The following is a 27906-nucleotide window of genomic DNA, read 5'->3' on the forward strand; positions in this document are numbered from 1 at the left end:
TAAACCATGATGGAAAAGTAATTAAAAAAGGAATATATATATGTATATATAACTGAATCACTCTGCAGTATAGCAGAAATATAACTTGGTAAATCAACTATACTAATAAAAACTTTTAAAAAGTCATCAATATATACTATGGAAAAAAGACTCCTGTACTGATTATTCAAGCACTAACCTAGGAACTGCTATGAAGAGAGTTTTAAGATGTATAATTAAGACCTAAGTGAGCTGATATTAGTCCTAAAAAATTCAAAAACAAAAACAAAAAAAGATTTCTCTTGGTAACAGATGAGGAAGCCAGTTTGACAGTTTTGCTGGCTTACAGATAGAGAGTGCCCTGCAATAAGGCAACTGGACTGCCTTAAGAAGCCAAGAGGGACCAATGACTGACCGCTAGCAAGGATAGGAGGCATGTGCTTAAAATGACATGAACTGTATGAACCTGGAAGCAAATTCTTCCCTCAAGCCTCAGATAAGAACCCGGAATCAACTGCCATCTTGATACTGGCCTATGCAAAAAAATATAGGTGAGCCATGCCAGACATATGACCTGCAGGATAAATCTGTGTTACTTTATGCTGCTACACTTATGGCAATTTTTATGCAACAAAAGAAAAATAACAACAATCCATAAATAGAGCATGCCATAGTGTTTATACATATGGTATTATATGTGTGTGTGTATGTATATATAATATATATATTACTATTACATGGCAGTTAAAACAAAAACTAGATTTATACATATGAACATAAAATATTAAAATTTTGAGTAAAAAAAAAAAGTGCTGTATGAGATGTACAGTCTACCACTCATAAAATTTTGAGACCCAAATGCTGTACATTACCACAGGCATTCTTCTAAAATAGCACTATTAACTGATGGGAGGACATACTCATTTCCTGAGTCATTCTCCTTTGGGGAGGGTGAAAAGGAAAAAAATAAAACGGAACGACACAGTAAAGGGAACTCAATTTTATCTGTAATGTTATTCTTTCCTTTTTTTTTTCCCCCATTTAATATATAACATTTGTTAAGTCAGGGTAGTAGGTATTTGCTACATCACTACTGTTTTCCTAGTTTTCAGTACTACTCCCTTTACTACAAATCTGTAATGCTATCTGGGCCGGATCACTAAAATAACTGAAAATTATTCTTATTAAGGTTTCCTTAATGCATTTGCATTTTCAATTCTACATTTCAGAAACTTGAATTTATCTTACATTGCACTCTAATCAGAAAAATCAGAATTGTTTGTTTTAAAATACATTTAATAAAAATAACCCAATTTTACATATTTTACACAGGTAGAATATTTACAAATTCCTTTTTTACTTAATGTTTACTATTTTTCTACTAATTTGCCTTTTCCACTATTTCCTTCAGTAGTAGAATATTGTCCAGTGTTCTCTGTAACTAAAAAATTAGCTTCTTGGGTAATCCTCCTGGGGGGGGAAAAAATGAGGTTGTTTACATTTCATCTTATAGCGATTTTAACCAGTCACTGCATTCCAACTACATTTATTTTTACTTGCTTTGGTTTTCTAATACAATGTACCAGTAGGAATTTTATAAAATAGGGTACACACTGACAGTTCTTCTTATAATTCTGAGATACACTCAAAACTGTCCTTTTAAAAAGCATTACGTAAATATTCTCAATTGAAGCAAATATAGCTAAAATACCACATTCTACTTTACGTAATTGAAGTTTTGAACAAATAAACAGTCTCCATTTCTCTGCTGCCCTTCAGCTACTACCTATGTATCAGTTATCTGGAGTTTTCAGAGTTCACTCATTTCCCATGAAAACAAGAGTTTTACCTTGTTCCAAGGCCTCTGTTCTCTTCCGTTTTGTTGCCACAGCAGGATTGGACTGTTCCTTTAAAGCTTCCACTGGACAGTTTGGTCTTGGCAGCTGACATCCAGGTGTTGGCCCTGGCCGATTGCTGAAATACTTAGTTTTCAAAGCCTTTCGAAAGAAAAGGTAACAAGGAAAGTAAGGCTTTAAGTGAGTATCTGAATTGTGTTTAAGAAAATCTAACTTCCAAAACTGTAAGGAGCATTAACAATACTATGTGAACAATCCCCTTCACAAACTTAATTTCAAGTATTGGACATGCAAATTAATACAAATAAACATCTCGCAGGAGTTCCTGCTGTGGCACAGTGAGTTAGGGATCCAGCACTGCCACAGCTGTAGGTCACAGCTGCAGCTCGGATTTGCTCCCTAGTGTAGAAACTTACATATGCCAGGCATGCAGCTGCCCACCTCCTCTGAAAAAAAGAAAGAAAAAACATCTAGCAGCCTAAGATTCACTGACAATTCCATGATAAGAAAAAGATTACCTTCAAATTTTTCCATAAATAGCATGTACTAAACATGAAATATCCTTAATAAGATATTGCATAATTCAGCTCTCTACACATTATATGCTCTACAGTTCAAAACACAAAGAGAGAAACTTGCTTAAAAAGAACTCTCAAGTTTATCTGTCAGAACATCTATATGTATTCAAATTCAAAATCATGTATATTTTTTTTTGGCTGCTCCCATGGCATATGGATGTTTCAGGGATCAAACCTGCGCCACAGCAGTGACTCAGGCTTCTGCAGTGACACCACCACCAGATCTTTAACACGCTGTGCTATAGGGGACTCACCATCTCATCTAAACTCTTAGAAATAAAACTTTTTAAAAGATGCAATAGGTTGGAAACAATGGATTAAAATCCAATAATCCACTACAAATTGACAGTAATTTTCTTGGAAATACTTGCCCAAGGTTATTTCTATTTACTACCAGTCCAATATTCTATAATATGATATTTTCACTCAGGTCCAAAATTCCAATAAAAAGTTTTATTCTAGATGACAAAATTGTCAAGTTCATACTTTATTTGCATCGTAGTACTGTTCAAGAGCCACATTAATTTAGGACATTTCCTTTTGGATAATTCTCTAAGGAACAAAAAAAAAGTCATATAAACTTTAATACCTCCTTCCACCAGTCAACATAATATTATCTGCAGGAATACTTTAGAGATTTCTTATTTTAGAAGAGTTTCAGAGTTTCCGTCATGGCTCAGTGGTTAACGAATCTGACTAGGAACCATGAGGTTGTGGGTTTGATCCCTGGCCTTGCTCAGTGGGTTAAGGATCCAGCGTTGTGGTGAGCTGTGGTGTAGGCCGGCAGCTACAGCTCCAATTCGACCCCTAGCCTGGGAACCTCCGTATGTCAACAGGGAACAGCCCAAGAAATGGGGAAAAAAAAAAAAAGAGTTGCACTTACAAAAAGCATTAATTCCAAATCGTAGCAGTTCCCTAAGTAAATTAAGCTAATTCTGAGCTACAAAGAGATCTAAGAAAGAAAGAATATCTCATTTCAACTTTTAAATATCCACAAGCCAAAACCCATTAAAATAAATTCATTCTATCAATATACAACCCAAACAAGTTATCACAATTAGCATTTTTCTATAAATTTTGAGTTTTACTGTTAATGATAATAACTTTCTAGATAATCTTATCTGGCCTCAAGTTTCTTATGCTGGAGATAATATGTATATACGCCTGGGTGAAAAAGTAAAAATGAGTTACTTGTTTGAAATTAGAAGGGTAATTCCAATGGTAAAATACATAGTATACATGCATCAATGTAGCACATGCTGCTAAGAATAGAAGGCTAATAATAGAAATAAATGAGTTAAACAATGAGTCTGTAATAAATTTAAGTGAAAAAAAATCCACTTTGTATCCCTGATATATGGTGCATTAACATGTTCTGCCAGATATGAAGATCTGAGACATTTCAGTCTCTCCTTTTATGAAGCCAAATCATTGTACTGTGTTGCATTTTTGCACTGCATTTCCCTGCCTCAATTTTAAGTGTTATTAACTCCATCCACTTGTGTGTGCTTGTTTTTCTTTTGTGTGTGTGGCTTTTAAAACAAAGAAAAAAAAAACTTTTCCATTATCACTTTCTTTTTTTTTTCTTTTTTGCTTTTTAGGGCCTCACCTCTCAGCATATGGAGGTTCCCAGGCTAAAGGTCAAATTGGAGCTACAGTTGCTAGCTTACACCACAGGCTGTAGGCAGGATCTGAGCTGCATCCGTGACCTAAACCACAGCTCATAGCAACGCCAGATCCTTAACTGAGCAAGGCCAGGGATCGAGCCTGCAACCTCATGGTTCCTAGTTGGAGTCTTTTCCGCTGCGCCCTGGTGGGAACTCCCATTATCACTTTTGGACTGCCACAATGACCAGCATGCACATCTAGACTGCATTTTATAGGGAAAAAACTGAACAAAATACTTTTGGCACAGGCTTTGGCACGAGATTTAAGTTAACACATAAGAATTTAACTGAAATATACCAGTATCTTTACAAATACAAAAACCTTATATTTTTCCTAAGTAAACTTTCAAGTTGAAAGCAAATTAATTATCAAATAGAAGTGTATTTATATGTTCCTAAGCAAGAGTAAACTCTCCTGCACCTGCATGTGCATTATATTATTTAATACCAGTCTTGAACAGTGTCTGTAGCTTAGGGAGAAGATGAATCTGTTATTCCTTAAAACAAAACAGATAAATCAACTATACTTCAATAAAAAATTAAGTTAAAAAAAACAGAACCACATCTTTTCAGTATTTTAAGAATATTAGAAAACATTAAGAAATCAAAAGATATGTTAAAATACCTGTGTGGCTGTAATTCGAGTACATGGATTAAATAAGAATAAGCCTTGTATGAGATCTAGCAAGTCATCTCCTGCTGCAATGAAGATATGTTGTAGCGGGATTCCAGGGAAACTCTTAAACGTCACGAAATCTGGAAGACTACACATGTCCTGTAAAAATATTTTTATAATTCATTAAGAACATACCTATTGAAAGGTATATAGACCTCAAGTGAAAAATAAAACGGCCGTGTACATGATACAATGATCTATGCAGAAAATCCCAAGAAATCTATTTAAAATCTCTTAGAACTAAGTGAACAATGTTACAGTAAGATAACAATTCCAAAAAAATCAACTGTACAATAAACATGTGGATACCATTTAGAACCACTGGAAAACAATGAAATGCTTTGTTGAAAGTCTAACAAAATGTGTAGGACTCATATAATGAAAGCTGTACAACTCTGATGAAACAAAATCAAAGCTCCAAATAAATGCTAAAATCTATCGTATGGATTAGAGGATTCAATGTTGTAAGGAGGTCTAGAGTTCTCAAATTTGTATAAATGTTTTTTAGGGTGTGGCCCTAAATAGACCAAAAAAAAAAGCTACACAGATGAGAAGTTCCCATTGTGGCTCAGTGGAAACAAATCTCACTAGCATCCATGAGGCCACAGGGTTCAATCCCTGGCCCTTCTCAGTGGGTTAAGGATCTGGCATTGCTGTGAGCTGTGTTGTAGGTCAGAGACACAGCTCCAACCCTGAGTCGCTGTGGCTGTGGCGTTAGGCCAGCAGCTACAGCTCCAATTAGACCTCCAGCCTGGAAACTTCCATATGCTACAGGTGTGGCCCTAAAAAAAGACCAAAAAAAAAAGCTACACAGATGACAAATAAGCATATGAAAAGATATTCAACATCAGCAGTCATTAAGGAAGAAAAAATTAAAATCACAATGAGCTATCACTACAAACCCCTCATAATGCTTAAAATAAAAAAGTGACACCACCAAATGCTGGAGAGGATGCAGAGAAAATGGGTTACTCACATACTGCTGGTGAGACTATAATATGAATACAGCCCCTCTGAAAAGTAGTTTGGCAGTTTCTTAAGCTATATATGCAACTACCATGACTCAGCAACTGCACTCCTGGGCATTTATCCCAGATAAAAGAAGACTTGTGCTTACACAAAAACCTGTAATGAATGTTTATAGTAAACTGGAAACAATGCAGATGTCCTTCAATGAGCAAATAGTTAGGCAAACTGGTACAATGAATTTCTGAGATACACAACAACCTGGATAAATCTGCAGAGAATTATACTGAATGTGGGGGAAAAAAAAAGTAAATTTCAAAAGTTTACATATTATATGACTCCATTTATAATATTCTTGAAATGACAAAGTTATAAAAATGGAGAACGTATTAGTGATTGGCAGGGGGTAAGGTAGGGGTGGAAGTAGAAAGAAAGTGGGTGACTGTAAAAGGGCAACATGAGGTCCTGTACATTCACATGTTGGCGTGCTGGTTGTGACATTATACCAATTTTGTAAGATGGTACCATTGTGGGAAGAGAGGTAAAGGGTGCAAGGGATACCTCTGTTATTTCTTTTTGCATGTAATAAAAACAAGAATTTTTAAATTCCTGCTGTGTAGCATTGGGGACTATGTCTGGTCACTTATGCTGGAGCATGATAATGTGAGAAAAAAGAATGTATACATGTATGTGTAACTGGGTCACCTTGCTGTACAGTTGAAAATTGACAGAACCCTGTAAACCAGCCATATGGAAAAAAATAAAAATCATTATATAAAATAGAATAAAATTAAATTACAAAGAAAAGAATTTTTAAAAATTGAAGGAAACATCAGTAACTAACTACTATTTAGAAAATCATGTCAGAGAGAAAAGTACAGAATAGTATAAATACAGCTCTTAAGTCAGACAGATTCAGACTGGAGTCCTAGCTCTTGACCCTGGGTAGCTTCAGGTAAGTTATTTAATCTCACTAAAACCCAGTTGTCTCATCTGTAAAATAGGAATAACAGTACTTTAATAGGATTATTAGGAAAATTAAACATAACTTATGATAACTTTACCTTATATACTAATGGTATAGAGCTAAGTGTCTGATAAATGATAGCTATTAGAACTCACAGTCAACTTTCAATTGGAAAGCTGAGGAAGTAATAGCACAAAAGAAACTTTTTTTTTTTTAGGGAAGAAATAGATTTATTAAGCTAGGACACTTGTGAGAGGTCCAAGCAGGCAGGCACAGAACTCTGCATAAAAGAAACTTCATTACAGTTTTAATCAGAAGGTAAAGAGGCTGATTAAAAATTTTCTTTTCCAGTATTTTTTTTTTTCCTCAGGCTATATATAGGGAAGGAAAATCAAAAAGTCTACAATATTAAGAACAAACAAGTGAAAATTTTACTGAACTGTAATACGTAAAATGTAGCAATTTACAGTGTTGCAAATTTTTTATCAGAGATTTAGTATTACTCTTTTGCAAAAAATCTAACGGGTTAAAAATAATCATAATACTAAAAAATCTTGATTGTGTTAGTGAAAATTCAATGAATATAACTAAATCCATCAAGATGTTGATAAACAAAAATGAACATCCATAAAATGAAATACTATATATATGGCCTAAAAAGGAAAACATTAACAGTAAATTTAAGAAAAAAGAACAAGTTGGTTACAATAAAAATCATATGGTGTGATCCCATTTTTGATCAGAAAAAAGGAAAAAAAAAGAAAAAAGAAAAAAAAAACAATTCTTTATGTAATCACACCAAGAAACAGTGATTAACCCTTGGATGGGGGAGGGCTATAATGTTTATATGAGGCTGGATGGTATATCACAACTTTAACTTTGTATAAATTTTGCAGTGAGTACATATTACTAGCAAATTAGGACCGTTAACACATTTCTTTAAGTAATATTTACATTACAGTACTATACAGAATCCTAACTAAATTTCAAAGAAAATGTATGATGGCTTACAGGCCACTGTTCTTCAGTTGGTGTGCCCAAAGTTTCAAATATTCTTGTTAGTTGATCAAGGTCTGAATCTCCCGGCAAAAATGGAACCTGAGAGAAAGCGAGAGGCAGGTAATTCAAGATGGTTTGTGATAGCTATTACACAAACAATACTAAAAACTTAGTAAGAAAAACTAAACTGGAGTTCCCGTCGTGGCGCAATGGTTAACGAATCCAACTAGGAACCATGAGGTTGCGGGTTCGATCCCTGGACTTGCTCAGTGGGTTAGGGATCCAGCGTTGCTGTGAGCTGTGGTGTAGGTTGCAGACGCAGTTTAGATCCCGCATTGCTGTGGCTGTGGCGTAGGCTGGTGGCTGCATCTCTGATTAGACCCCTAGACTGGGGACCTCCACATGCTGCAGGAAGCGGCCCTAGAAATGGCAAAAAGACAAAAAAAAAACAAAGAAAGAACAACTAAACTAACAGGAACTTAAATGTGGTCTAAGATACACCAAATGTGGCATTAGATCTTGCTGTTGATAACCAAGAGTACCACCACACTGCCCATTTTATTCACTCCTCAAATCGTTAATAAATACTTAGCATGTAAGAGGCACTGTGCTAAGCCATAGGCATTTAAACAAGGGAACAAGACAGCCCCCACTCCCCCTTGGAGTGAACATGGCGCACAGTGATACTACTACTACCACCAAACAAGACGATATGTTTAGTGAGAGCACAGGATAGGATCCCAGCCCACACAGGAACTGCACCTAAGACACTCTAGACAGGGCAGGGAAGACTCCTACAGAAGTGGTCGTGAAAGTTTCCGAAGAGCAAAGAGGAGAGTTGCAAACGAAAAATCTAAGACGGAAGAAGAAAACTATTCCAGTAAAAGGGCAGGTGCAAGTGCTAGGAAGCAAGAGAATACATCTATATCCCAATCTTATTTAAATGACCTCTTTGCAAATACTATCTCTAAAGAGCTATATGGGCCAACTTTAAGGAGATAAATAATTACAAGTTAAATATTTAGTAAGCTGATACAAAATGATAAATTCTGCCGTACAAAGACATTATATTCAAACCATTCTCAGACATGTAAATATACCGAAAAGAAAAAAGGAGTTTTCGCTACTCTGTGAGGCTTCTGGCACTGTTAAGGGCTATGAAAATTTACAGAATTACTGGGAAGACATGAGATTAAGTACCAAGTATCCAACATTTTTATTACTGTGAAACTCTACCAGCAAAACAAAACAAAACCAACCTCTGCCAGTTATCAATATATTCCAAAGTCACCCTTTTTGACTTCTTGTAATAGTGGATCTGGGCCCTTTAAATATTTTTCCTTTGCAAGTTAAATTTTGTCAGTAGAGAATGCTGGAGAGACATTATAGGAAGAACAGAGTTTTGCTTCCTGGCTCCAGCCTGCTTGCCTGGCAGGCTCCTGCAGCACTCTCAGCTTCTAGAATCAATACCAGGTTCCTGCAGTGTGGGCAGTTTTTCCAGTGCCCAGCTCCAACAGTGCACAGAAGCCAGCAGCTTCCCTCTAGAACCCCTGGGAGATGGTCTTGCGGCAGAGCAGCTCCAAAGAAATGCTTTCCTCCACATCCCAAGAGAATAGATTTCCACGTTCTGGAGAGCAGATTTTCGGCAAGTTCTGCCAGCACAGCTCTACGGCAGCTTCTCTGCCATCCTCTGAGCCCTCTTCAAGAGATCTAGATCTCAGCCCTGTGGGTCTTCTTCTTTGGGTGCTCTTAGTCCTAGGGTTACCCCTAGGTATGAGGGGCTGCTCATTATATCTGCTAGTCCTATATTTAGAGTTCTCTTTACTTTTTATAAGTCAGTCCCTCATTATTCCAACCTCTTGTCATAGTTTATTTTTTATAATTCTTTATATTACGCTTCCCTTTTCAAATAAATGTGTGGCTTCAATATTGTGATTGGACCCAGACTTAATACAACCACTATTTAAATTACATATTTATGGAGTTCCTGTCACAACACAGTGCAAACGAATCTGACTAGGAACCATGAGGTTTCAGGTTCAATCCCTGGCCTCAATCAGTGGGTTAAGGATCTGGCATTGCCATGAACTGTGGTGTAGGTTGCAGACACGGCACAGATCCTGCATGGCTGTGGCTGTGGTGTAAGTTGACAGCTGTAGCTCTGATTAGACCCCTAGCTTGGGAACCTCCATATGTTGAAGGTGTGGCCCTGAAAAGCAAAAAAAAAAAAAAAAAAAGCTGTCTTTTAAAAAATGAATCACTGGGAGTTTCCTGTTGGCTCAGCAGATTAAAGATCTGGCATCGTCACTGCCGTGGCACAAGTTTGATCCCTGGCTTAGGAACCTCCGCAGGCACAGACCACAAAACAAAACAACCATGGAAGAATATTCTCAACTGCTATTTGTTTCCACTGACTTTCTAAATGGAATGATCAGTCATGACTAGGGGCTATGGAATTCCATTTTGTCTTGGTCATGCGTGAACTATGCTTTTGAGAGTTCATAGATTCTTGAATGTAAACTTCTAGTAAACTCTATGTTCTTTTGAGTAGCGGAGCTGTCACACCAGATGATTCAAAAGGTCCCATTACTAGCACAGGGATTACTGATATTACCTCCAAGCCTAAATGTGAGACTTTCTTCTACATACAAGTATTCTGAGGGGTGAGCTTCTCAAGATGATGCATAAAACGTACACTAAACTAAAAAGACATTTAAGAAGGTAACTTCTCTCTCTGGTGTAGCAAAGCTATTTTTTGTGTTCAAGGAAATAAGTAGATTTTCATGTTTTGGGTTCACATTTCTTTAAATATATGTAGCTTGAGGAGAGGGAGAGTAAGAGCTAGAATCTGGAATTTAGGGAGAAAAAAAGTCAGCCTTAGTGAGATTCCTCAATATTCCTCTACCTTCATCACTGAGAAGGGCTAAACTAAACTTTATGGCTAAAAAAAAACTTTCCAAAATGGCACCTTTCTCTCTAGTAAAAGGAAGTGAGAAAATGCTTCATTGTAAGATGGTCTTAGGACCACTATGTCTGCTCTGCTTAAAGAGAACTGAAATGCTCCCCTCATACATTAAAGTGATGCAGAGTTGCAGCTGCTGTGGTTGGTATTACATCTCTTAAAGTGTCCTTTAAAACAGCCCCCCAAAAAAGGAGTACAGACGTTCATCCACACACATTTAGTTACTGTAGAGATAGTACCATATTACATACAACTCAGTGAGAGTTTTACTCTAGGTCTATCTCAGAACATAGAAATGATCTACAATAAAACTATGGTCCTAAATGGGAGGCCTCTCATTTCGCATTAGTATTAATAAAAAGGCTGCATTTTGCAGAGGTTTTTTGTTTTTGTTTTTTTAAAATTGTTCTCTCTGTTGCCTTTTTGTTTTTAGGATGGTCCCTCTCTGGAAATTACCTCTGGGAAGATAATTCTTATACAAATTGTAAGAACAAACTTCTAGAACAATACTGAAATGTGTACATCAATTTAAGACTTACCCTTAGAAGCAACTCTGCCAATATACAGCCAACAGCCCACATGTCCACACCTACACCGTACATTCTAGCTCCAAATAGTAGCTCAGGAGCCCGATACCATCTGAGGAACAACAAGATATATTGTCATTTTAAGAATGAATTATTAAAGTACTTCTTAGAGAAAACTCAGTGAAACAACATCCACTGATGAAATTCACTCTTATGGATATATTAATTCAGAGTTCCCTTTGTGGCTCAGTGGTTAACGAACCCGACTAGGATCCATGAGGATTCAGGATCAATCCCTGGCCTCACTCAGTGGATTGGGGATTTGGTGTTGCCGTGAGCTGCGGTGTAGGTCAAAGATGCAGCTTGGACCTGGCGTGACTGTGGCTGTGGTGTAGGCTGCCAGCTGGAGCTCCGATTTGACCCCTAGCCTGGGAATCTCCATCTGCTGCAAGGGTGGCCCTAAAAAGAAAAAAAAAAAAGGAGTTCCCGTCGTGGCGCTGTGGTTAACGAATCCGACGAGGAACCATGAGGTTGAGGGTTCAATCCCTGCCCTTGCTCAGTGGGTTAACGATCCTGCGTTGCCGTGAGCTGTGGTGTACATCGCAGACACGGCTCGGATCTCACTTGCTGTGGCTCTGATGTAGGCCTGTGGCTACAGTTCCGATTAGACCCCTAGCCTGGGAACCTCCATATGCTGCGGGAGCGGCCCAAGAAATGGCAAAAAAAAAAGAAAAAGAAAAATTGGTTACAAGACCAAATAGTCCCATACTACTGCCAGGAAATGACAGAGACCCTTAGTCCACTCCTCTCCCACCCTTTTATATGATTAACAACTTCCTTCTCCAGAAAACTTCAATACCGTTCCTCCTCTCAGCTAATGATCTTAATTCCTACCTCATTGAAAAAATGCAAGTAATGAAAGAAATTTTCTACAGACTCACCTACAGTCATGTGTACTCTCACAACCTGCCTGCCCACCTGTAATTGGGGATGAGCTACCCCTGTTTTAAAGCCAATCCCTCAGCCTGGGCACAAATACCAGGCTCTCTTGCTTATTTCCAAGGACACTGCTCCTGCAACTCTCTACCCTCTTTCTCCTATGTCAACTTCTTGTTCTTTACTAGATTTTTAATATCATCAATATACAAACATACATTATTCTAGCCTTAGAGAATAAACTAAAAAATAAAGAAACTAACAAGAAAATGGACCCTACTTCCCTGAAAAGTTACCCTCCTCACCCTCTGGTTGTCAGTTCTTATATCCTCTTTCTCATCCTCTTAAACCCTTTTCAGTCAGGCGTTTATTCTACCACTCCAGCTAAACTGCTTTTGCCTAGGTTATCAAGATGTCCACATCACTGATCTAAACTGTTAATCCTCAGTTCTCACATTAATGTGACCTATTAGTAGCATTTGATTTGCACGAAGTATGAGAAACTGGTAGATGAAAAGCATGGGTATGCAATCTGAGTGCCTGTTTACCTGAGTTCCCAGACCTCGTGAACGGTGGGGTTAAACTCTCCAAAAATTACATGAACTACTACTTACAACTCTTGCTTCTTACTCAGCACTCAGGGATTGATATTCAATAAAATCTATTTGGAAGGAGTAATTTAAAAGGATAGAGAATCTCAAGATCTCTCAGATCCTTAAGAGTCTGGGAAATTAACAAATGCTATCCTGATAAGAATTATCAAGTCTTCATTCCTATCTAACGTGAAATTTAGGTTTTCTGGGTTTAGGGGTTTTTTTGGTCTTTTTAGCACCATACCCGCAGCACATGCAAGATCCCAGGCTAGGGGTTGAATCGAAGCTGTAGCTGCTGCCTATGCCACAGCCACATGGATCCGAGCAGAGTCTGTGACCTACACCACACCTCATGGCAATGCTGGATCCTTAACCCCATTAACCCACTGAGGAAGGACAGGAATCAAACCTGCATTCTCATGGGTACTAGTTAGGTTCTTTACCACTGAGCTGCAACAGGAACTCCTGATTTTTAGTTTTTATACACAAAAAATATAAAAAGAGGAGTTCCCTTTGTGGCGCAGTGGAAACAAATCCGAATAGGAACCATGAGGTTGTGGGTTTGATCCCTGGCCTCACTCAGTGGGTTAAGGATCCAGAGTTGCCGTGAGCTGTGGTGTAGGTTGCAGATGTGGCTTGGATCTGGCACAGGCTGGTGGCTAGAGCTCCGATTAGACCCCCTGGGAACCTCCATATGCTGCGAGTGCGGCCCTAGAAAAGACAAAAAGCCAAAAAAAAATTTTAAAAAAGAAAATATCATTAATATAAAAAATCCAAATATACATAAATGCACTGCTTCGTCGAGAGTATTTTCATTCACACTGAATGATATAAAATATGGAATCATAACCAATCAATAAACACAGGCCCCCAAATCCAGGTGATTACGTAGCCACTAAAGTTTCAACATACCTAATTAAACTATAAAAGAAGTATAAATTAGACACCAAAATTACTAGGTAAATATCTGAGGAATGAGTTAATTCAACTCCTTTTGAAATAAGAACTATTTTTTTCACTGTGGTAAGATACACATATTAAAAGAGCCAGGTTGGGTTTTTTTTTTTTTTTTTTTGGCCATGCCTTTGGCAAGCAGAAGTCCCCAAGCAAGGGATGGAATCCGAGCCACAGCACTAACAATGCCAAATCCTTAACCATCAGACCACCAGGGAATGCCAAGGGCTGTATTTTTAATAAATTCCAACAATAATCCCTGAAACTGTGCCAAAATTTCAGGGAAGCCAAATAATGCTCATTTACGATGAATACCCTACATATATAAGCTTTCAGTTAGTTAAGGAATTCTTACCTGGTTACAACCTGATGTGTATAAGCTCTATTAGGGCTCCCAAATGATTTTGCCAAGCCAAAATCTGCCAGTTTTAGAACTCCATTTTCATCTAGCAACAAGTTGTTTGGTTTTAGATCCTGTATTATGGAAGTTTTAAACAAAAAGTAAGCAGGGTAGAGGAGAATATCATAATGATACATTTAGTTGGCTTAAATTTAAGCTTAGCAGAAACAGAGTAACCCCCCCCCTAATTTAAATTACCATCAATTCTTTTCATTGATGCAAAATTCTGGACAAAAACTGGACATATTACTGAAACCTTGGGTCAAAGTACTTAATTTCTCTGAACTTTAATTTACCTACTTCCTGAGGCTGCTGTGAGGATTAAATTTATTTCCTATAAAAAGCCTAGTCTAATGACTGGCTCATGGTAAGCACTCAATAAACAGCTGCTACTAATTTAATAATAATACACATGAATTTTAGTAAATAAACACATTATGCATTTAGAAAGGATGAGGAATATGGCCCTCAAAATCTAGCAAAAACCTAAAAGGGATTCCTAGCTTAAGTATGAGATTTACTAAATATAAATGATATACATTTTTAGGTATTTAGGCACCTAGGCACATCTATCTAAATTATCAGCCTTGTTCTACAGCTCAGTGTTCCTAACAATGACTCAGCCATTTCAGAAATTTTATTTACTTCCTAGAATTTCAGAGCTTCTATAAACACTATTTTTCCAGACATTTTTGCATTGCAAAATTTAATCCCAACTGTTTTTTTTGGCTTTTTTTCCTCCCCCACAAAACAGCATAGCACAAAGAACTCTGGACTTAAATCCAGAAGAGCTAGGTTCTAACAATGTCCTCAGTTATCAGCTATTGACATTAACCATTCGTGTAATAAACGGGAGACATAAAATTTGACTACAATGTAAAAAAGCAATCCTACTTGGCTAAAAACCTTACCCTATGTAGAATCCAATGTTGGTGCAAATATTCTAATCCTTGAAGAGTCATCAACATGTAGGCTTTGATGTGTGATGGTGTTAGCACAAGACTGTTATCCTTTATTATAACCTATAAGGCAGGCATACAATGTGCAGGTACTTTATTATTCCAAATAAACTCCACTATATAAAATCACTTAGAGACATAAAATGGATTTATTCATTGAGGAGAACCTCAAGAGAGGCTGCCTAACTCTCCCTAGGAAGCACTATCAGAATTTGTGGTTAGGGAAAGTATCTTTGGTTTGGAAAGAAAGCAGTGCTTTCCCACCTACTGCTGTTTTTAGGCATCCACATAGCAGACTTCTGTGGTTTTCACCTGCCCCAGGATAAGGAGCCCCTTCTGATAATGGCATTCAACATTCCTTTGGGAAACCACCTGTTCCCAGCTCAGTTCACATGCTTCAAACAGGACTGGCCACTACCTGTGGCCTCCAGAGATAGACTCATGACCCAGGCATGGTCAGTTACCACACTGCAACCCACTTCCCAGAAGACTAATTCAGGGATGAATATGTAAGGCAGGGCACACCAAATACTTGCACTATCAAAGGAACAAAAGACTTTTTTTTCCTCAGGGATTTTTTTTTTTCTAGGACTGCTCCCACGGCATATGGTGGTTCCCAGGCTAGGGGTCTAAGCGGAGCTGTAGCCACCGGCCTACGCCTTAGTCACAGCAACATGGGATCCAAGCTGCATCTGCAACCTACACTACAGCTCCCGGCAACGCCGGATCCTTAACCCACTGAGCAAGGCCAGGGATCGAACCTGCAATCTCATGGTTCCTAGTCAAATTCGTTAACCACTGAGCCACGACGGGAACTTCCCTCAGGGATTATTAAATTCTAAGGACAGAAGTCTGCAAGTGGCCTGAGCCACTACACTGAGAAATTACATCCATGAACAAAAAGGCAACAGAGAAGAAAACAGTGAGTTTAAGTGCAAAACAGTTCTGTTGGCATCACTTGTGAGCTGTGCCTCAAGTCAGTTTATTCCTAGACCTATCCTTACGTGAGCTAAAAATTCACATTCCCTTTTATAAAAAAAAAAGTTAGGTAAAATACACCCTTTTTAGCTCACAGTTCCGTGAGTTTTAACAAACACCTCAGTTTGTGCAATCACCACTATCAAGACAGTTTTATGACCCCCCCCCAAATCCCTTGGGTCCCTCTCTACTCAATCTTCCCCTGATTCCCAACCCCAGCAACCACTGATCTATGTTTAGTTCAGCCTTTTCCAGAAAATCATATACATGAAATCATACAATATAAAGAGCTCTTTGAGTCTGGCTTCTTTCATTTAGTATACTGTATTTGAGACTCATCTATACTGTTACATATCTTAGTAGTTCATTTCTTGTTACTCTCAAACACTATTCTGTTGTATGAATGCACCAGGTTGTTTATACATACACCTGATGAAAAATATTTGGGTTATCTCCATTTTGGGTAATTATGAACACAGCTAAACACCTGTATAGCTATGTTTTTGCTTCTCTTGAATAAACACAGAGCAGTGATATTTACTAGATCATACCTAAGTGTATATCTTACTATAAGAAACTGTTTTTCAAAGTGGCTATATCCTTTGTGTATGAGAATCCCACTGTTCCACACCTTTGGTTTGGCCGCACCTGCAAGGGATCGAACCCACGCTGCAACTGCAACCTGTGCCACAGCTGCAGCAACGCTGGGTGCTTAACCTCCTGCGACACACAAGAACTTCTCAAATTATACATTTTTGAAATTTAGTATTAACGAAAAGCATAAAATTTTATTTTTCTCAAAAAGAAACTTGGCTTTCAAAAGAATGATATTCTGTAATAATACTACAAAGCTTTAAGTTCTCAAAAGTCAAATACTTGTTTTTTGGTAAGATTTTTATTTTTTCTATTATAGTTGATTTACAATGTTCTGTCAATTTCTGCTGTACAGCAGAGTGACCCAGTCTCTCATACACACACACACATATATATACATTCTTTTTCTCAAATTATCATCCATCATGTTCCATTACAAGTGACCAGATACAGTTCCCTGTGCTATACAGCAGGATCTCATTGCTTATCCACTCCAAATGCAATAGTTTGCATCTACTAACCCCAAACTCCCAGTCCATCTACTCTCTCCCTCTCGACAACCACAAGTCTGTTCTCCAAATCCGAGTTTCTTTTCTGTAGAAGCATTCATTTGTGCCATTTATTACAAATACTTGTTTTCCTAAAAAGTAATGTCAGTAAAGGTACAGGGAATGTGGTAGACACAAACTCTATAGAAATCCAACTCTGTGTATTTAACACTGGAATAAGCGTAATTGATTCAGAAGATCCTTGACTTAAGAGTACCTCCACTGTGGCACAGTGGTAATGAACCGCTAATATTCATGAGGATGTGGGTTCAATCCCTGGCCTTGTTCAGTGGGTTAAGGATCTGGTATTGACATGAGCTGTGATGTAGGCAGAAGATGTGGCTCGGATCTAGCATTGGTGTGGCTGTGGCATAAGCTGGCAGCTATAGCTCTGATTCAACCCCTAGCCTGGGAACTTCCACATGCTGCAGGTACAGCCCTAAAAAGCCAAATGTAGGAGCTCCCGCTGCAGCACAGTGGGTTAAGAACCTCACTGAGGTAACTCAGTCAATGAAGAACTGTGGATTCAATCCCCAGCTTGACGGAGTGGGTTAAAGGATCCAGTGCTGTTGCAGCATAGGTGGTAGCTGTGGCTCGGATTCAGCCCCTGGCCTGGGAACTTCCATATGTCATAGGTGTGGCCCTTAAAAAAAAAAAAAGTACATCCAGGAATTTCCTGTCAGTCTAGAAGTTAAGGATCCAGCATTGTCACTGCTGTGGCATGGTTTGATCCCTGGCCCAGGAATTTTTGCATGCTATGGGCCCAAACAAAAATAAAAAGGTACACCCACATTTCAACAAAATTAAGCATTCTTTTGACTACCAGTAACTTCAAAGGTAGAGAATAAACCATTTAGATTCTCTTTTGATAAATGGAAGAAAAAAATTCCTCTAGGAATCTTAATCTTACCTCTAGGTCAGTTTCCATAAAATCAAAGACAAGGCTAATATTAGATTTATGTCCAAAAGCATCAAGGAGCTGCAAATCAAAGTTTAAAAAAAAAAAGTGATTCTCTATTAAATACTTAGCAATATTATACTGACTGAGGTCATTTTTTAAATTTTTACAAGCATTTGGACTATTGATAATTCTTTGTAAAGTTTAAATAATTTTATTTAAAAAAATCACTAAGTACTTAACCTTCCCCACCCCCACCAATTTTGGGAGTTAATTAAATTAAGAAATGAATTAATGAAAACTTCATCTAAGTCTGTAATCCAGAAAAATTCCCACCCTTGATACTTAAGAAAACTCTCGGAATAGCATCAGCAGCTATCATTCACTGAAAGAGTGCATTCTATGGCAGGCACTTTACGTATATTCAGTGAGCCAGTCTCAACAACTCAGTGAGATAGGGACTATATAGCACAGAGTTCAAGGGAACTTCGCTCAAGGTCTAACACATACTAGAGTAGAGCTCTCTAGGCTTCAAAATCTCTGACAAAATTAGTCTATATTCGAGTATTTATTTCATCAGTTGTATAGTTTAAAAAACACTGCCTACAGGAATAATCAGGATAGACAAAACATTTCAGCCTTTTTGAAAGGCTCACCCAGAATGACTCACACTGCTGAGCCTTCAATCAACATCTACCACATTTAGAAAAGGTAGAGTTCCCGTGGTGGCTCAGTGGTTAATGAACCCGATTGGTATCCATGAAGACGTGGGTTCGATCCCTGGCCTTGCTCAGTGGGTTAACGATCTGGTGTTGCTGTGGTATAGGCCGCCAGCTCTAACTCCCAATTTGACCCCTAGCCTGGGAACCTCCATATGCCTCGGGTGTGGCCCTAAAAAGACAAAAGACAAAAAATATAAAATGAAATTTATATAAGTAAAAATTAAAAAAAAACAAGGTAGGGTCCCAAATCCCAGAACAAACTTAGATCATACTCACACCAATTATATTTGGATGACTTAGCTCCTGTAACAATTTTATCTCTCTTAAGGCTGTTCTGTTTATACCTACATAAAAAGTCAAAGAAAACAGTGAAAAATAACTATGAAATCTCAAACCTTCCTACAAGCATATTTTTTGGGGGGAAAGGTCAGTCTCTGAGGAAATAGCAATGAATATTCTACAGAAAAATAGGGGCTATTTTAACAAGTTTTATGACATACTTGTTTCCATTTATATTGCTTTGTTTTTAACAAAGTTTAACACAGACTATGATAAATGATGACAAGGTATTCACTTTGTACGATATCGGATCTGAAGACTCCTGGAATAACATGTACAAATATATGGCGTATAGGGGTAAGTTAACAGCTTCGCTCTTCTGTCCTATGAACATCAGTGGCAGATTCTTTAAACAGCAAACTAGTGCTTAAATAGCATTTTCCCAAAGCGAAAGATAGAACTCAAAATTTTAAACAAGGAGTTCTCGTTGTGGTGCAGGGGAAACAAATCCGACTGCGAACCATGAGGTTGTGGGTTTGATCCCTGGCATCGCTCAGTGGGCTAATAAGGATCCGGCATTGGAGTTCCCGTCGTGGCGCAGTGGTTAACGAATCCGACTAGGAACCATGAGGTTGCGGGTTCGGTCCCTGCCCTTGCTCAGTGGGTTAACGATCCGGCGTTGCCGTGAGCTGTGCTGTAGGTTGCAGACGAGGCTCGGATCCCGCGTTGCTGTGGCTCTGGCATAGGCCGGTGGCTACAGCTCCGATTCGACCCCTAGCCCAGGAACCTCCATATGCCGCGGGAGCGGCCCAAGAAATAGCAACAACAGCAGCAACAACAACAGACAAAAGACAAAAGACAAAAAATAAAATAAATAAATAAAATAAAATAGGATCCGGCATTGCTGTGGGTTGTGGTGTAGATTGAAGACGTGACTCAGATCTGGCGTTGCTGTGGCTGTGGCATAGGCTAGCAGCTTTAGCTCCCATTCGACCCCTAGCCTGGGAACCTCCCGTGGGTGCGGCCCTATAAAGCAAAAAAAAAAAAATTTTAAATAAGATCTGGTACTAGTTGTTACAGAGACGATGGGTCCTTTTTATAGAACTATTTCTTGATGACTAAATAGGACTTAGCACTCCAGCAAACAAACATTTGGAAGAAGGAATAAAGAAATCCTTGCCTTCATGCATGTATTCTAGAGCTTTGTGTATTTCCGTGAATCTTGAATTTTTCAAAGTAACCAGAATCTCAGCAAATGAAGAAATGATGGCTTGTAATGACACCTAAAACAGTAATGAAGAAACCAAGACAAGCCACCAATAACCTTGTGGTCTTCCATTTACTTGGGTGATATTGAATGTTTGTCTGAACACCCAAATTGAGGAAAGCACAAGTATCCAGGCTCTATTTTGCACCTATCTTTACTCTTCTCAGACCCTGCAAAAACTATCCAGAACCATCGTTAACTTTAATATTTTTTTTCTTTTCCTCCATGAGAATATAAACTTTTCCCATTCTGTCACATTATGTGAAACACTTACCATCTTTAGCTTCTGATCTATGTCCAAGTTTGATCTAGTAGAGGAAAAAACAACACATTAAAAATATATTCAGTTGTTCAGACCTAGCATAATGTACAAACACTTCAAAAATTTAGTCATAGCAAATACATGCAGCAACTCACATACAGCTATGCAGGCAAGAAGGGAGTGAGAATCAGAAAGGAAAAATTAACAAGAAAGGATCAAGTGCCTAATATTCCCTGCCCCTTAAATTCTAAATTACATATTCAAATAGAATTAAGAAAACAAATGCCTTTGATCTTAAGATTAAATATGAAACAAATAATTAAAGGCATACCAGCTAATAAACAAAAAAGCACTTCAAGTTAGCCTACTTGTGAGGAAATAGGTAACATATAAAATTACATGTTTAACATGGCTAATAATAAGCTCTCAGGGACTACATTTTCCAAAAGAAAACTTACAAATTGTGATGAATATAAAAAATAGTTAAATTGCTGTTACTGTGAATAAGCACATCAAATTGCATTAATATGTTCAGCCAGGTTAAAGAACAAGGGCTTACTCACTACCTTATACAATGACTAAACGTAATCAAGAATACCAAGGAGTTCCTGTCATGGCTCAAGTGGTTAACGAATCTGACTAGGAACCATGAGGTTGCAGGTTTGATCCCTGGCCTTGGTCAGTGGGCTAAGGATCCGGCGTTGCCGTGAGCTGGTCGCAGACGCAGCTCGGATCCTGCATTGCTGTAGCTCCTGCGTAGGCCGGCGGCTACATCTCTGATTAGACCCCTAGCCTGAGAATCTCCATATGCTGCGGGAGCGGCCCTAGAAAAGGCAAAAAGACAAAAAAAAAAAAAAGAATACCAGAAAAAAATTTTAAAAACCTACTCCAGAAAAACATCTATTCTACTGTTTTTTTGGTTTTTTTTTTTTTTCAGCTACAATCTCAGCATATGGAAGTTCCCAGGCCAAGGACAGAAATCGAGCCACAGCTGTGACCTATGCCACAGCTGCAGCAACACTGGTTCCTTACCACTGTGCCAAGCTGGGGATCAAACCAGTGCCACTAGAGACAATGTCAGATCTTAACCTGCTGCACCACAACAGGAACTCTTAGCTGTTCTACCTTTAAAAATATTCCTCATCTATATACTACAAACAGAACGTTTTATTTAAAAGCAGCCCATTTATTAACAGCACCAAAAAATATAAGGCACCTAGGAATAAAGTCAACAAGAGATATGTGAAGCTTTCCAAGAACATTGTAAGACACACTTAAAACATGCTTAAAAATAAGACCAAAATAAACACAGCATGTTAATGGACAGGAAAACTCAATACCGTAAGTATGTCAAATATGTCAGTTCTCTTTAAATTCCATGCAACTAAATGAACAGTACAACAGTATTTTTCATGGACATTTACAAATGGATTCTAAACTTTATATGGAAAAGGAGCTATACGAACAGAAAATGTAAAACATTATTACATTTTCTAAACATAATTAAAGATCAGTTTCATGAAGCCATCTTACTTTATCACCCAGATTCAAGAATTAACAATATTTTGCCATACTTCATTCATCCTCCCCTTTTTGTCATCTATAATATAAATTTTTTAAGTCCCAGACTCCACATCTTTTTTTTTGTCTTTTTTTGTTGTTGTTGCTATTTCTTGGGCCACTCCCGCGGCATATGGAGGTTCCCAGGCTAGGGGTCGAATCGGAGCTGTAGCCACCGGCCTACGCCAGAGCCACAGCAATGCGGGATCCGAGCCGCGTCTGCAACCTACACCACAGCTCACGGCAACGCCGGATCGTTAACCCACTGAGCAAGGGCAGGGACCGAACCCGCAACCTCATGGTTCCTAGTCGGATTCGTTAACCACTGCGCCACAATGGGAACTCCTCCACGTCTTTTAATTCCTATGTACTTAAGTAGGCATCTCTAAAACGTGGACATTTTCTTACATAACCATAATGTCATTCTCTTACCTAAAAAAATTAATAATGCCATAACAGCATATAACAACTAGTTCATATTCAAATTCTCCTGATTTGTTTCAAATTTCTCAACTGATTCATAGAGTAAGCAAAGATAATTTTGAAGAAAAATAGGTATGTGGGACTTAGCAGAAGCAAAAGTAATTAAAGACACTATAGTATTTGAACAGGGACAAGGAGAAAAATTAAACAATGAAAAAGAAACTGTGTGCCCAGAAACAGATCCAAGTAGCAACTGGAACCTGGCATTACAACTCACCAGGAAAAGGACATACTATCAATAGTGTTGGGGGCTGGAAAAAAATATGGATCCTCACATTACACAACATAGAAAAATTAATTCCAAATAGAATGAAGACCTCTAAGTGAAAAGTGATACTTTAAAACTTTTAGAAGAGGAGTTCCCATCGTGGCACAGTGGAAACAAATCCGACTAGGAACTATGAGGTTGCGGGTTCGATCCCTGGCCTTGATCAGAGGGTTAAGGATCCAGCATTGCTGTGAGCTGTGGTTTTGGTTGCAGACATGGCTTAGATTCCCCCATTGCTGTGGCTGTGGCTGTGGTGGAGGCCAGCAGCTACAGCTCCAATTTGACCCCTAGACCGGGAACTTCCACATGCTGTAGGTGCAGCCCTAAAAAAAGAAAAAAAAAACAACAACACAAAAAACAAATACGGGAAATCTTTTATATTCTGGCAGTAGAGAAACACACAAGGAAATCAATACAGGAAAAAAATGACAAATTTAATCACATTAAAATTCTAAATATCTGTGCCACAAAAGATACCATAAATAAACCTAAAAGCCCAGTCAAAGACTGGGAGGTGATAAGGTACTGAGGTATGAGAAGGTCATTCTGACTTATGGATGATTTAACTTAAACTTCATGCTAACTAGGACAGTCTTTTTTGTGGCCTATCAGACATACACTGTATTTCTGCTTTAACCATTTTTTTAAAAGGTGCATTGTCCAAAGGTAAGGAACGTTGGCTTTGAAGATAAAGACAAATTCCTCTCTTTCAAGGGTAGTACTCCTTTGATAAGACTCCCTTCTGGGGAGCCAGGGCCATCCTGACTCACTGTGTACATGCTAATTTTTTATTTTTTAAACTTTGAAGGAATGTACCCCGTCATGCTTGACCTTTTCTGTTCTGACAAGATATGTAACTATACTGGAAACCGTACTTTTTCAGCTACAGCTAACTGGGAGACTGTCTCCTGGGCTATAATCCTCAGTTTGGCTTGAATAGCACTCTCTTTTATTCTTTTATAGATTTATAATAGTCTTTTATAGCTTGGTTATTGATTATTTCTGTCAACAATGATCTGCAATGACATTTCTGACAAAGGACCAATAATCAGAATATGTAAGGAGTTCCACCAAATCAACAAGAAAAACAATGTAAGCAACGTAAGAGAAAAACAGGTAGGAGAAAATCTAAAAACACCTAAATCAAGAAAAGATGATCAACCTCACTGTTATCCGAGAACTATTAACTGAAAAAACAACCACATACCATTTTTGATCCATCTAATTGACAAATGTCGTAAAGTCTGCCCATACAAAGAGGGTGAGAACGTGGTGGGTGATTAAAGTGATCCAACCATTTTGGAGAGCAATTTGACGATATGTGGTGATGTTGCTGCTGCGTATTCTCTATGTAGCAATGATTCATAACTGGTTTCAATTATAGATACCTTCTCTAGAGAAATTCACACATGTATAGGAATGTCTGCAGAAGGACTGTATTTCAGGAAAACATTAAAAAAAAAAAAAAAGCCTAAATGTTTATCAACTAGACTTGTGGCTAGACCAATTTAGTATAGTCATATAACAAAATGTAATCAGCCATAAGCATGAATAAAACAAATCTATATATATCAACACAGAAGATTTCAGAAATACTGATTCAGAAAAACAAGTTGCAGAATATATATTATACATATATATATAGAGAGAGAGACAGAGAAAGCGTTTAAAGGTATGCAATACTATATATTGTTGAGATACATAAAACAAACACTGAAAAATGAGGAATTGTTCCAAAAGGCCAATAGGGACTGGTTAAATAAAATGGAAAACATAAGTTCAACATGATCTCTTTTAAAAGGATAAGGTACATCAATGATGCTTTAAAAGTCCAAGATGTAATGGTTGAAAGACTGCAGAATATGTAGCATATTTTTTCTTTTTTGTAAAGTTAAACATGTTGGCAAATGAGTGGGAGTAGGCAGTAAGTGTTGGGAGGGAGGTGACAACGTTTACAGTAATAAATAAATAATGTCTCAAGTTGGGAAGGGAGACCACTCAAGAAATGATGATATAAGCATATTATCTAAAGAAAGGGAGGTAAATACCCCAAGAAACAGTTTTGGAGATGAAAGTGATTGCTCAAAGGAGTAAAAACCAGGAGTAGAGAAAGGAATGTTTGGCCTATTAACTGACTTTATTAAAAAAATACTTTGAGAAATAATTTAATTGGTTTGGTAGAAGGAGAAGTATTTCTGCTTTTTTTTTTTAGATATAGTTGATGTACAATATTATATAAGTTTCAGGGGTACAACATAGTGATTCACAATTTTTAAAGGTTTATTCCATTTATATAAAGGTTACATTCCATAAAACCACAAAGATATACTATTTGAAATAAAAATTAAAAGTTAAAGGATATTCCACTATGAGTCACTTTCAAGGGGTAAAAGTCTATCACTGAGAAAAAAGATGGGAGTCTAAATTCTAATTTATCATAAAAGCAAACAAACAAGAAAACCACTAGGATTTTCAGAAAACCACAGAACTCAACATGCCAACCATGCGAAGAGATTGTATCGGTCAGTCAAGTCAAAATACTTTTTTGGGGGGGGGGCAGGGGGGCACACTCACAACATGTGGAAGTTCCTGAGCCAGGGATTGAATCATGCTGAAGCTGCAACCTGCGCCACAGCTACTGCTGGATTCTTAACCCACTGCACTACACAGGAACTCCCAAGTCAAATACATTTTTAATGAGTGTCTGCAAATGTAGCCACAGTCCTAAAATAATTTGAGTGGTAGTAAATAGAAAATAAACTCATAGATAGAAGCAGTTTAGGTTTTGATAAATGCTATGAAGATAACAGAGAAGTATGGCAAAGAACACAAGGAAAAGGGAGGCACACCTGTTTTAGACTGAATGACCAGCAAGACCTCTATGTGCAGTAGATACCTGAGTGAGATATAAGTAAGGAATCAGCCCTGTCAAGTTTTTCGAGTAAAAATATACTAACCAGAAGGCAGAGGAAATGTAATGATCCTGGGGCTGGAATGAGTTTAACATATTCAAGGGACAGGAAGGTCAGTGTGGCTAGAATAAAGGGTTAGAATCGAAAAGATAACTTTATTTATTATAAATCAACTATACTTCAATGAAACTTTAATAAAGTTAACTTTAAAAAGGATAAGGAGGAGTTCCCGTCGTGGCTCAGTGGTTAACGAATCCCACTAGGAACCAGGAGGTTGCAGATTCCATCCCTGGCCTTGCGCAGTGGGTTAAGGATCCGGCATTGCTGTGAGCTGTGGTGTAGGCTGAAGACACAGCTCGGATCCCTGCGTTTCTGTGGCTCTGGCGTAGGCCGGTGGCTACAGCTCCGATTGGACCCCTAGCCTGGGAACCTCCATATGCCTCAGGAAGCAGCCCTAGAAAAAGGCAAAAAGGAAAATAAATAAATAAATAAATAAAAAGGATAAGGAAAGTTAAAGGTTTTACAAGGCAGCAGCTATGGCACTGGCTTACAGAACATGAACTGGAGATGAGAGAAGTCAGAAAAAGTAAAGAAAGATAACCATGGCAGGAATAATTGTGGAAAGGAAGAGTAGGAACCAGGTGCTAGGTGAACGAGAGGGATATGGTTTGATGGAGTCAGCAATCTGAAAGGAGAACCAGATTCAAAGCAACAGCAGCAGCAATAGGAACATGGAGGTCACCTGCATCACAGCTGTTGAAATCTAAGAAAAACAGCCTCTCTTAGGAGGGTTACTGATTCAGCAGCTTGGGAAAAGGCAATCAATCTGGAAGCAGGACACCTGGATCTAAATCCTAGCTTTAGCAATTACTATCTGTGTCATCTTATTGAGTCACCTAATCTCTTCCCAGACACCTCAGGTGTAAATCAGGGATACTTTACCTACGTCACTAGGCTTTTATGAGGGTTAAATGAAAAAAATGTGGATTAACGTGCTCGGCATACACCAAGTCAGCGAAACATGACCCAAGTTTCTTGAAGGACTGCAAGTTAAAAAAAAAAAACACTAAAATCATTTTTTAAAAAGGCACCACATCAATGCCATTAATGCTGGCAAAAGCCTTTCACAGTCAGTCTGTACTCAGAAAATACAGATATATAGAAAGTGGATGCAGGTAAGTCAGAAATAGGGCCTGGAAAGATTATTAAGTAATTATAAGGACCCGACAGGCTAGCAGTACTTGTCCCCTTTGCGAAGGTTTGAGTTACAATGCAACATAATATAGAGCTTCCTCTTCATTTTAATTAACGGAACAAAAACATTGGTTCAACCCGAGTTCCATCTTGGAACACAAGACACTAAGAAATTCTCTTTTCTTTGAAAATAACATAAGTGACCTCCTCACTAGCAGAGCACGGTCAACAGTCGTAAAAAAGCCAGCCGTTAGCTCACACATAGACACATCTTCAAGGAGACACGGAAAAAGAGCAAACTAACTCACTTTCTTAATGGCGACAATTTGGTTGGTGTTCTTGTCTCTGGCCTTGTAAACCGTGGCAAACTAGAGAGAAATACGGGAATAATGTCAGTTTTTTAAGTTTTTTGCTTTGTGTTTGCTTTTTTACTTTTTTTAGAAGTTGCGAAGCAAGGGACTCTAGGGTTCTTGGAGCAAACTCGCGGCGGCTTGAAACGTGGTAGGGCCGTCCACGTTCCGTTCCAGACCATTCTTCGGAGAGAGCTACTCAGGGGCTCACCGCCACGGTGGACACAGGGCAGCAAGGGCGTCTGGGCAGCTTCCTCAAAGAGGACACGCAGCGTGCCCGTCTCCTGGCTTCCACGCGAAAACCTGCGAGGGTGTGAGGCGGTGCGCCGTTCCCGGCTCAGGGCCCACCGAACCCTGCCTGAGAGCCTCACCTGTCCCTCCCCGAGGAAGTCCAGCTTTTCATAACGCTTTGCTCGCGACTTCACGTCCACAGCCATCCGTTGCGCGGAGCCCTACTCCAGCTGAAGAGACTGAACTTTCAAGACAGCAGGAATTTAAAGCTTCCTTAAATCCCCTCAACAGCCACTTCCGTCTACCGAGCACCGACGCTTGCTTAGCTCCGCCCCCACTTC

General features: G+C 38.5%; 1 protein-coding gene across 3 annotated transcripts; it reads right to left on the reverse strand.

Moving 5' to 3' along the window:
• Positions 1 to 1257: 1257 nt before the first annotated feature.
• CDK7 (cyclin dependent kinase 7) lies at positions 1258 to 27898 on the reverse strand. 3 transcript variants are annotated; one of them, XM_047796229.1, is made up of 12 exons: positions 27706 to 27898; positions 27293 to 27352; positions 20580 to 20613; positions 19036 to 19103; positions 18050 to 18118; positions 14972 to 15082; positions 14016 to 14134; positions 11190 to 11289; positions 7701 to 7787; positions 4706 to 4855; positions 1829 to 1976; positions 1258 to 1449 (listed from the first exon to the last, which is right to left on the reverse strand). In XM_047796229.1, the coding sequence occupies exons 1-12, from the start codon at positions 27769 to 27771 to the stop codon at positions 1421 to 1423; spliced, it is 1041 nt and encodes a 346-aa protein (XP_047652185.1). In that variant the 5' UTR covers positions 27772 to 27898; the 3' UTR covers positions 1258 to 1420. The 3 variants fall into 3 exon arrangements, with proteins under 3 accessions (XP_047652185.1, XP_047652267.1, XP_047652349.1); XM_047796311.1 differs by lacking the exon at positions 18050 to 18118; XM_047796393.1 differs by lacking the exons at positions 18050 to 18118; positions 19036 to 19103 and having other exon boundaries at positions 27706 to 27897.
• Between the last annotated feature and the right edge of the window lie 8 nt (positions 27899 to 27906).

Source organism: Phacochoerus africanus, chromosome 1 (genome assembly GCF_016906955.1).
Source record: "Phacochoerus africanus isolate WHEZ1 chromosome 1, ROS_Pafr_v1, whole genome shotgun sequence".
Taxonomy (NCBI): domain Eukaryota; kingdom Metazoa; phylum Chordata; class Mammalia; order Artiodactyla; family Suidae; genus Phacochoerus; species Phacochoerus africanus.